We start from the raw sequence: 11,402 nt of genomic DNA on the forward strand, positions 1-11,402 counted from the left end.
TACACAAAAACACATGACAGACTCAACTAAAATTAATTTAAACAAAACAAAAAATGCAATTATATTATTCTCGTTTTATTATAATATGCATATAACTAGAAACTTTTCAAGTCGACGCAAGGGGCGCTTTAGAAGCGCCCGTTTCGCCAGGTTTTCTTTAGATTTTCTTTTCGAAAAACTACGCTAATTGCCGGGATTAGAATTAAAGTTTTAGTTTACATATTCAATGTTTCCCTTTCGATTCGTTCGTTTTGCTTGTTAATAATTGCCTTTGAATTTGTTTTATACATAAATATAATTCATTTTGATTGTTATTGAAGCTTTTTAGTTTCAATTCAAATTATAAGCCTAGGCATGATTTTTCTTTTATTCTTTTTTCCTTTTTGTGTATAATTCGAACCGTGTGTGTTTATGTGTGAGTGTCTCCTGTGTGTTTGTTAGTATGTGCTTTTACATTTGTTACATATTTCATGTATTTTAATTTTTCCTTTTTTTTTTAGTTACTCATATAGTTTCTCAAACAATTTGTTAGTGGCTGCTGTTCTTGGCTGAAGATGTTGTTTTAGTGTCTGCTGTTGCTTGGATGTGTTGTTCTTGTTGTTGTGGTTGGTGTTTGTTGTGTTATGTGGCGGCTATATTCAACGACATCATCAACGACATGAATATTAAACTGCCCCCGCTGCGCATACAACATTGTTACTCCGTTGAACGATGTGCAATTTGTGTTCATGTTGTTCTTCCCATCCGTTAGTTGTTGCTGCTGCTGCTGCATCTACCGCTAGGCCCACTTGGCTTAGGACGTGCCATTGACCAGGCCCTCCTTTTTGACATTCTCCGTCAGCTGCTGCTGTCCGGATGGCTGGTCCGTGTGGTTGTTGCTGCGATTCTTGTTGTTGCGTCGCGGTTTCGGCTGCTGTTGCTGCTGTGGCGCCTGCTGTTGCTGCTGTACCTGCGACGGTTGTTGCTGCTGTGTGCCCGCCTGCTGCTTGTCGCCATTGCGTGCAGCATCCTTAGGCTTGCTCGCACCGCCAGCGGCGTTCGCATTGCCGCTGTTCTGTTTGCTGGCCTCCCCGGCATTCAGTGCCGCCTTGTTCACAGGCGCCGGCGGCTGTTGCTGCTGCTGCTGTTGTGGCTGCTGCGCCGACTGGGGTTTGTTGTTGTTGTTGGCCACCGCTCCGTTTGCTGCAAAATTAAAGTGGGATGAGTTGCGGGTTCAGGTTAATCCGCGGCCATTGCCTTCTACTCACTGTTACTGGGTCCATTGTTGTTCTTCTGCCGTCTGCGCCTCCGCGAGCTGCCCTCGTACGATGAGTTACTGTCCGCTGTGGAGAGGAGGATAATGGTTGAGGTTCAGCCAGGATAATAACAGAGATTGTGATGGTTTAACTTCCACAACACAAAGCGACTTTGAGTCACACCAAAATTATAAATTAGTTAGCCATTTCAGAAACAGTTTTAATACATATTTATCCTTTTTCCTAGCATTTTACTAATAAATAAATTTAATAAATAAGATAATAACAATGTTAAATAGAAAGAAACTAAGAGGATGTTTTGACTTTTTCACATCATATTGTATGTTACACAAACCCAGTGCCTGTAATTCAATTAAATTCACCATTTATTCGACAGCGAAGGCGAAAAGAAATTCAGTTCTAATTAAAATAATAATTAAAATATTTGTGTAGAATATATTTCACTCTCTTAATAAGTTTATTACGATAAATTACACAAAAAACTAAGATGATGTCATTTAATTTATTTTAATCAGAAGCCTAAGAATATAGGAAAATGAGACGGTCCTTAACGTAATACTCTTTAAAAACTAATAAACTTGCTGTACAGATTCTCGTGTTCTTGACCCCACATGATGTCCATTGAGGGAAGAGCAGGGGGGGGATCGAGTATTCACTTTGTATCTTGTTTGAGCGCGCGAAATAAATTGATTCAACTAATTGGTTAATTGGCAGCATGATTCACGCAACTCACCTCTCTCCACGCTGCTCACTTCACGGGTCTCCCGCACCTCCTCGGCGGTGTGGTTGTGGTGCTGATAGTCCCTGCCGTTCTGCTGCTCGTTGCGTGGCGGCCGGCGGTTGACTCCGCCGCGCCTGTTGTTGCCGGCACCGCCGGGGCCACCAGCTCCACCGCCGCCGCCGCCGCCTCCGCGATAGTTGCCGGTGTTGTCGCCGCTGCCGCGATCGTTGTAGCCGCGCTGCTGCTGGTCGCGCTGCTGATGATCGCCCCGCGAATTGTAGTCATCCTCGTCGCGGCGATTGTTGTGGTAGCGCTGATTGAGCCCATTGCCGCCCCCTGGACCGCCACCACCACGGCCGCGTCCTCGGCCACGCTGGCCGCCGCCACCGCCGCGCATGGAGCGCACCGACTCGATGTCGCTGCTGTAGCCGCGCTCCGAGCGCCGCGTCACTGGGAAGCTCTGTGTGGAGCCCATGGAGGATTCCTGGATGGCGCGGAGCTGCTGATCGATCTCCAGCTTCTCCTGGCGCAGCTGTTCCACTTCCTGGGGAGCCAAGGATTAGTTTTAATACATAAAATAAGCATTGTTCGGCCTGAACCCACCTTCAGATGCGACAGATGATACTCCAACAGCACTTTGGCATTCGCAATGCTCTCCACGGTGCCAATGAACACAAAGGGTACATGCGCCAGCTCGCGTGGGATGTTCTGATCCTGCTCGTCGTCGCCAGCGATCTGACCGATAAAGATTAGAACGGGCCCGCGTTTGGCGCACAATACTCACAGCACTCACCTTGATTCGAAACACGCCACTCTTGTCGACAATCTCCTGGATGATGCGTCCATTCTTGCCGATCACCTTGCCCACCAGCTCCCTGGGCACCTGGAAGAACTCCTCGGCGTACTCGAGCATGGCGCGGGCACGCTGCACGGACTCCTCGGTCTCGCCGCTGATCTTGAATGTGCAGGACTTCTCCTCCAGCTCGATGTTGGTGACGCCGACCAGCGTGCGTGCCGCCTGAATATTCGAGCCATGCGAGCCGATGGCCAAGCCCATGAGATCGTCACGCACACGGAACTCCTCAACGTAGTTTCTAAAGAATGATTGCAATATTAGTTGGAATTAATAAAAAATTTAATTAACGATTATAAAATATTGGCACTTCCATATTGTCGCTCGGGACATTTGCGCACCTTTAAACTTGAAAAAAAAAATTGATTTCAATTTTAATAATGGGCTTTTCTTTTCACCCTTCCCAAGCTCTATTTTGTGTAAAAATCTTGATATTGTAGCACTTTTAGTTTTTAAAATATAGTTAAAAAACTGCCGTATTCGCTCGGGACTAATATAGAAGTGATTTTCGAAGAAATTCATTCAACACTAGAATTTAGCGAATTCTGATGGAATGCGATTTTTTTTAGAATATTGTAATGAATGAAGTAATCAAACTATACTCCAAATTTTTAGTTTAGCTCAGGATTAAACTATTTAGAAACTAATATCGGAGCAAAATCATGTGGAAATATGTTTTATTTAAGTTCCAAGGTTTTTCGGCTTGGTGGATTTTTTGGTGGTACCCATATATAATATTCCACTTTTCTCATCATACAGATGTATAATACTTACCCACGACTCATCAGTTTAGTCGTTTCCAGCTGACGGGCAGCTTCTTCAGTCCTTTTCAACAGCATAACCTGTAGGACAAAATAAAGTTGAGTTCCAAAAAGGTTAAAAGATAATTTCCCAACACCCACCTTCTGTGAGAGATTACGAAAATGCATATCCTTGAGCATGCTGGCTCGCTTCTGAGTGTGCTCCCACTTGGAGATGACGATCAGGGCGTCCAGATCGCGATTGTAGTTGCAGACGCCGGCATCGATTGTGCGCTGAAACTCCTTGTGTATGCCATCCTTCTGGGCTCTATTATTACGGAATAGTTTATATATATTTAAAGGCATTTTATAGGTGGTATATAAGGACTTACTCTTCGCGCAACTCCTCGGGAACGGGCAGCGTGAACTGGTAGAAGGACTTGGCTGTAATTGGCGGATTCGAGTTCTTGGCGCGCAGGCGGCCCAGTTCGCAGATTTCGGTGTAGGGCGTCTCGAAACCGATGTACGCGACCGCACAGATGTCCGCTTTGAGCATTTTGATGATGGCCACCCACCAGCCGCAGGTTTCGCGCTCGTTCGTGCGCGTGAAGACCTCCACCTCCATGCCCTCCTCGAAGATTGGTGCGGCCACCTCCACGGTTTCCTCGGGCGGCAGGCGGACGTTCACAAATGGATATTTCATCACCTCGGGCACGCTGCAGCACAACACAATGCGTGTGCGGAGAAGGCAGATTTAATTAATTAGGGCTACACTTGTTATTTTCTGCATAAGAGTCTGCGGACAGGTGTTTGCAGATTCTGCTACTGCAGCTGCTGCTCCGCTGGCAGAGGGCCAGCCAAGTCACAACAACAACAGCCATTGTGGGGGTGACACGGCAGACTCATCATGTCCAAACCCAAACCCGAATCCCGCCCAGAAACACAGATCGGAAATGCCACGCAGGCGGACAGGATAGTGGCGCAACTAAATTTAGATCCAGCTGCTCAGCTCAAGTGGATGGTAGACAACCAAATTAAATTAAAAACGAAGAAAAAGCGTTCGTTCCAAAAATTTCTTTAAGAAATGCAGCCAGCACATAAAACTCAAAAAGAAAAAACAACAAGGGGCATAATGCGGAGGCAATTAAAATCAGCTAAGCGACAATTTTATACTCTCTTTAAAAGGTTTAAATATAAAATATTTTAGTTTCTTGGTTTCTAAATTTTTCTAAAAATTGTTTTTCCTTGCCTTATACCAAAAACTCAAAGTAGAGTGTTCTTATGTCTTTCAGAGCCACCTTTCTATCTTTCTAAAAATAGACAATGACAACCAAATTTAAACTTAGAGAGACCATAAGTCAAATCAAATTGTTGGGCTATAATAATAAATCAAAATTCCCATAAGGCAAGAAGGTAAAATCGCTGGAAGAATCTTGCAAACATCATTTAAATTAAGTTCACTGATCAGTGATTAATGAAAACATTAGATTTTTCAAATGTTTTTGAAGTACTTAAAGATTAATTTGGAAAAATGGACCTTTGCATTCTCATTAATATCAAGATATCCGATTTTTAGTTACAAGACGTCCGGTCAGGGCGTCATAACCGAATTGGAAATGAATAAATAAATATAAATGGTTTCTTTCCGCGGTTAAAAATAGTCGCGCCTTTGACGCTGGCCGTCGTGTCAGCGCCGCTGCTTAGTGGCATTTGTCGTTCGCACTTGACAGCTTTGGCAGAGATGGAAGAGATCCCCTCCTGCACTCCACCGCTCCTCGGAAAGATTGCCTCTGGGACTAGGGAACTTCCCAAGTCAGTGGGGCGTTGGATGGCGTTGGTCAGTCAGCCCGTCAGTCGGCAGTTTTATTTTTTTTTTTCTGCTAAGGAACTACTATTTTTGCTGCTGCTGCAGCGGCACCACTGGCGTTTAACAAATTGCGCCAAATTAGAGATTCCGCTGATCGGGGATTTCGGTGGGGAAGAGGATGGCTGAAGGCGGACGGACGACATAAATGATGCGTGCCCAGCATCTCTAATTTCGAATTTGGATGCCAAGAAGTCGCGTCGGTGGTTGTTGCCGCCGCTCTGATTGTATTAATCGTCGCAAATTAGTTAGAAAATACGTTCTAAGCGTTGTTGTTTGCCCTGTTCGCAGATTTGTTTAGTTTATTCAAACAAACTTACCCGTCCACATCCACAAAGATGCCATCATCGCCGACAGATGTCACCTGGCCCTGTGTGGTTGTAGTTGTCGTAGTTTTCAGTTTTCAGTTTGTGGCAGTTGTAGGTTCGGTTTTTGTTGGCGGCATGCAGCAAACGGATGAAATACAAGAGCATTGACAGGGCCAGCAGCATCGGGAGGCATAGAAGTAGAGAGAGAAATGTGTGTCATTAGTGCGATATTCCCCATTTGGCTGGGCGCAAACTTATGAATGTATATATATATATAAATAAATTATATTTTTATTATCGCCCCACCCCGAAATGGCCGGCGAACAATGGGAAATCGAGAAGGGCAAAGGCACCAGAGGATGGGCAACCGTATATCTCCGATAAGCGAGTAGTCGTAGAACCTTATCCGAAATGCAAACAGCCAACTGCTGAATCATCATCATCAGGGAAGTCGCTATAGCGAGTGTGTTTATATGCACTGCACTTGGTTTGTTTACGGGCCCTGAAATCAAAGGCAACGCAATGCGAAATATTCTTCGCTAATCTATCAGTTTTCCAGAAGTTTCTCCGAATGAAATAGTAGGATAGTAGGATCAAATAAATCTTCGACTCGGATAATAAGATCCATAAACTCTTTATCTTATTTGAAAATATGAAAATTAGTTTTAAATGTAATTTAGCTATGCTTTTTTTAATGTACAAAAACCCTATGGTTCGCCTTATTGAACCAAGTATTTATTTAAATAGAATGGTAATTTATCCATAACAAAAGATAGGCATCTACGTTTCGTACGCCTGTTAAATTTAAAGTAGGCTTTAAACTCGGAATTCGAATATATTTTCACGGTTTTAGGGCCGTTTTCTCGCCCGTTTGTTAAATTTAAAGCAGGGTTAAGACCTTGAATCGTACGGGAAATAAGAGTTTAAATCTTCCTTTAAATTTAACAGGCGAACGAGAAAACGGCCCTTAAACCTTTAAATTTAACAATTAAACATGAAAAATGTTTAGTTTGTCAATAAACTATACTAAAACCATTAGCTACACATTTAAATTATTGTATCATAACATAAAACAGTTCTAAAATAAAGGTGTACAATTAATTTATAATTGAAATAGTACAAGGAACTTGTATAGAACCATTTAAAATAATCACGTTGTTGCAGATTAACTTTACCAATAGCAAAACATCATTAAATATGATTAAATAGACCAATTCTTCTGTAAAAGGTGCCATATTAAAAGTAGGCAACATGAATCACCGGGAATATTTTGATAAATAAACTTGAAATAAAAGTGACCCAAAGACCTATTTTGTATTAAAATCTAATATTTAGAAATGAATTAATGATGAGGCGAAGATGGGTGCTTGAACTGCAATAAAAATTGGTTTGTAAAGCGAATTACTGGCGTAAACTTGTAATCTAATCAGTTAAATCACTATACCGCGAATTAGGATGGTCAAATAGGCTCTTATCTTTATAAATTGCAACGTTTAGAAAGGGAAATCACCAAAACAACAAATATGAATGTCCGACGACGTCAGTGGGCAGCGCAGCAAGCGGCGCAGCCAGCGTCGACGTCGGCACCCCCACAACGCAGTGTGCGTGAGTGCGTTGGTGTATGCACGGTGGTATTGGTTTAGTGGTGGTGGTGGTGGCGATGATGTCGAGACTCCACTCAAAATGTTGCTGTTTATTTATAGAAATAAAGCTAAAATCCACGAAATTAGAAACTGAGGCAGCTGCTGCCCCAACTCCCTGCCTCATTTTTTGTTGTTTTCCACCCTCTTTCTCTCTCTCTCTCTGTCGGTGGGAAAACCCTTTCTTTTCTTTGCTTTTCCCTGCTGGTTCAACCAACTCACTCACCTTGTAGTAGGCGCCATTGTCGAGCCGAACTTCCACGAGAAGATCTTCCATGTTGCTGGACGCAGTGCCTCCGGGTTTATCCGCTTTGTTTTGGCTGAGGCTTCTCGCTTCTTGATTCTGGTGGTTCTTCGCCGTCCGTCCCTCCTGCTGCTGCTGCTGCCCAGCCTTCAACTCCCTACTCTTCCCCGTCGACTGCAGTTTGCCGTGTTATCGGGGGGGTGTTCCTGCGAGGGGGTTTTTCGTATTATCAAGAGATATGCAGATAGGATAGATGGCAAGGGTATACCCACAATTCAGTGCGTGTGCAGTGGCAGAATACTCGCGTTCCTGCTCTTAATTCCTTGTAATCAAATCAGTCTTTTGCTTTGCGGCTGCTTAAATGTTGCCTGCAAAGCGATAAAAAATGGAATGGTTTTGTTTTCTGGATTTCGGTAGTATTTTTTTTTCGGTAGGGGGAAAATTTATATTTTTTGACGCACGGGCAATCAAAAAAGAAAATAGAAGAAAATTTTGAAGTTATTTTGGGGGCCAAAATTCCTGGCTAAACACCAAAATGCAGCCAGCTGCGACGCCGGCAGCGACGTCGACCGCGGCAGCGAGTTTGCCGGCAGCGCAGCAGCGTAGTGCTTCCTCTTCTTCTTTGTCTTTCCTCCTCTGTGTGTGTGTCCGCCGCCGCACATACACCACCTTGGCCAAGCGTGTGCGCGCTCTCTCGCTCTCTGCCTCTCCTCTCTCTCTCGCCGCCGCCGCCGAAATGCTTCGCTCGTTCGTTCACACCGATGAGCACGCTTTTCCAATAAGAATTTCACGCACACTACTGAACGGCACATGCCGAATTTACATATCGAATTTACACATAATTTCCACACTTGCTTCCGTTTTTCGCCTTTCTGTCAGAGAAAATCCATCAGCGTTGCGTAGCCGCTTGTCGAACGTCTCCCTTTTGCATTTTATCGTTTTTCCTCTTTCAGCTGCTCCCTTTCGCTGCTGCGTCGCCGCCGCTGCCGGCAGAGGAGCGGGCGTCGCTGCCGCCGACGATGTGCAAAATTTTTTCGTTTTTTTTCGGTTCTTGCAAAATTTTCCCAGCGCTTTTTACGCCTGTAATACACAAATGGCTGCAAAGATTACTAAACTTACGGCTGGCCGGCACTTTTGCACTTCTCTTGCGCTCGGCGGATGCCTTTGAAAGCGGCTTTAACCTTTGAAAATACAAAATATATCGCGTGCTGTGCTGCTTCAATTTTTTTTCGGCTGCGCTGCGTTCTCTTCGTTTTGCTTTTGCACACTTTCGCAGCTCGGCAAACTCAAGTATACGGTATCACTAAGAAAAACTTAATTAGGTGGCAGCACCTCTTAATTTTCGAATCACCCTGTGCGACTGTTTGGTTCGATTATTGTGGCGCAAAAATTGAATGAATTTGAATTGTATGACGAATCGTGGCCTATTTAGTTCGATTTTTTGGGACAAAAACTGAACTAGTTTGAATTATAAGAAAGAAATTATAAGACAAATGATGGCCCATAAGAAATTTTTATTAATTCCGATGTAGAAACAATTATAATTATGATTCGTCGTCAACGAAGAGGTTTATTTTTCTTGTAAAGAAAAAAATTATGATTAAAACTCCCAAATAAACTAATTATATTCGAAAGAACAAGTCTCCTTCACTGCATTGCCGCCTTCTGAATAAAGTTGTAAAACTCTACAAGGCGAATAATAATGGTACAATAATATTGTTCAAACACGTTAGCTTAATAATAATTGAATATTTAATAAATAATTTTAATATTAATATTAGTTGGTAGTTTTACAGGGCGTTGCCAGAGTGCTGGAAAGTGGCTGGGTCACAATGGACAGGGCTGCAATGGGAGCGCGCAAAGCGGTTACTTTTTGAAATTGGGTTCCCTGATAAGTGGCTTTCGAGTTTAAATTTAAATTGATAGATTTTTATGGCTTGCCCCGCCGATTGACTGCTCACTTGTTTGGCTGACTTTTAACGATCTAATTGAATTGCTCGCCCATCAGCAGATTGAATCACATGTTTGACGCTCTTCAATTGATTCGATTCGATTTTAATTTGCAGAATTGCTGGCCACATCGTTTCCCGTTAATGTAATTGTGTTTGTAATTGCAACGAGTATTGGGGTCACCAGTGCGCGCCATTTGTCACATGCGGTGTTTTATTTGCAATTTCTTTGCCCCTTTGATTGCCCGCAATCGCGTGACGTCGTTTGGCGCCTTTTGTCAACACGCTTGTTGAATTTGCTTCATTTTTTTTACTTTTTTTTAGTTGCCCTTCCATTTATCAAATGCAGCCGATGGTGAGTGGCCGATAAAGGTTCAGTGCATTCTATTTATAAACCCATTTTCATCAATTTTTAACAGATCGCACTGCGGAAATCTGACAGAATGGTAAATGCAGCAGGGGTTTCTAAATATTTTCACGTATTTTTCTATTTTCTAAACACTCTAAATTGCAATAAAAATATTATAATAATTGTTTTTAGAGTTTTTTTATTTATAGAATTTATTTAAAGAATAGTAAGGATTTTATTAGGCTGCCAAGTTATAGAAAATTAAAATGTCAAGAAGCACGACACTATATTAATCGCATGTCATTTCGGTATTTGTGCCAGCAAATTGCAACAATTCATGGCCAATCCACTAAATGGTCACCATTAAACCCTTTATATGGGTGGGGAAAATCATACGTCTGTGTGACAGCAACACCCTGTACAAGCGATTTTCCCATTTCCCAGCTAAAAAAATAACAATTTCATTAAAAAATCGTAAACTTTACAACTACAGGGTATCGAGATTCGCAATTCGATAGTCACAAATTACCGCTCGTGTTGGCGGTAATTACTGTCAAAGCGGCGATTTGTTGCGGAAATGCATTTTGATTTTCCCTCGCCCAAAACCGCTTTTCTCTTTCCCCTTCCCCCTTTGTGTTATCACCCTTATTTAACTCTCTAGGAAAACGAGAGCAGCTGCCGTTTGACATTGACTTTTGTTCTGCCTTTTGGCACATTTAACTGCACTTTAATGACGTCGGAGTGGACAACAAAAGGCCAAAAAGAAAAAAAAACATCCGCGACGACAGCCAACCGTCGCCATCTCGCTCGCACCCCAGAATTTGTCCCACCCAATTGTCGAATCATTTGTCTCTCTGCTCTACGAGAATCGCATTGCACGGGTGCAACAATTGGTCACTTCGGGGCACTAAATTAATTTTAATTCTAATTTTAACCGAGCAGATCAACTGAAATTTATTTGCCAAAATGTGACAATCTCGATCTTGGCAGATACGTCACTTCCTCTATTATTCGTATACATTTTACTAGGACTTTATTAGGTGAAATAAATGTATATAAACGAGATACATATTTAACGTAAAGTAAATTCGCACTTTATGTATTTGCATTTGCACTTATGATTAAAAAATTAAAAGAATCGGTTTCGGTAAATAAATCTCAATTAGTACGTAAAACAATTCGATTGTAAAGTTTGTTAATGTATAAAACCAACATTTTTTATCAAATACTTATTTTCAAGGGTAGAAAAATGTAAGAAACAACAGCTGCATTGATCTCTGATATACAGGTAGTGGTATTTCCGTACTAATCCTTCCCTAAGCCAGCAATATAAAGGGACTGAGGCTCTGAAGAAAATTGGTAAGTATTTATAATTTTAAAGATCATTTAAATGTGAAGGTTCTTTTTCAAAAATTTGTAATACCATTGATAGATTTTCTCAACTAACGATCCAAAATAGATCACTAATATTTCCGATC

General features: G+C 42.3%; 1 protein-coding gene across 4 annotated transcripts; it reads right to left on the bottom strand.

Annotated features, from left to right (window-relative positions):
- Positions 1-481: 481 nt before the first annotated feature.
- Fmr1 (synaptic functional regulator FMR1) lies at positions 482-9,007 on the bottom strand. Of its 4 annotated transcripts, none has more exons than XM_070217934.1 (12): positions 8,746-9,006; positions 7,899-7,994; positions 7,609-7,832; positions 5,755-5,804; positions 3,963-4,286; positions 3,733-3,898; positions 3,605-3,672; positions 2,762-3,071; positions 2,581-2,712; positions 1,990-2,521; positions 1,248-1,322; positions 482-1,182 (listed from the first exon to the last, which is right to left on the bottom strand). In XM_070217934.1, exons 3-12 carry the CDS (start codon positions 7,657-7,659, stop codon positions 794-796), a joined length of 2,097 nt encoding a protein of 698 aa, XP_070074035.1. In that variant the 5' UTR covers positions 7,660-7,832; positions 7,899-7,994; positions 8,746-9,006; the 3' UTR covers positions 482-793. The 4 variants fall into 4 exon arrangements, with proteins under 4 accessions (XP_070074035.1, XP_070074036.1, XP_016996850.2 ...); XM_070217935.1 differs by having other exon boundaries at positions 7,895-7,994; XM_017141361.3 differs by having other exon boundaries at positions 2,771-3,071; positions 8,746-9,005.
- Positions 9,008-11,402: the final 2,395 nt, after the last annotated feature.

The sequence above is a fragment of the Drosophila takahashii genome, chromosome 3R (genome assembly GCF_030179915.1).
Source record: "Drosophila takahashii strain IR98-3 E-12201 chromosome 3R, DtakHiC1v2, whole genome shotgun sequence".
Classification (NCBI taxonomy): Eukaryota; Metazoa; Arthropoda; class Insecta; order Diptera; family Drosophilidae; genus Drosophila; species Drosophila takahashii.

Bases quoted from the DNA above. Each gene is read 5' to 3' on its own strand.
- Fmr1 (XM_070217934.1), bottom strand. From the start codon at position 7,659: ATGGAAGATCTTCTCGTGGAAGTTCGGCTCGACAATGGCGCCTACTAC. The intron at 3,899-3,962 runs GTAAGTCCTTAT...CCGTAATAATAG, and splicing joins CCCGAGGAGTTGCGCGAAGA to AGCCCAGAAGGATGGCATAC. The intron at 1,323-1,989 runs GTGAGTTGCGTG...TCCTCTCCACAG, and splicing joins AGTGAGCAGCGTGGAGAGAG to CGGACAGTAACTCATCGTAC.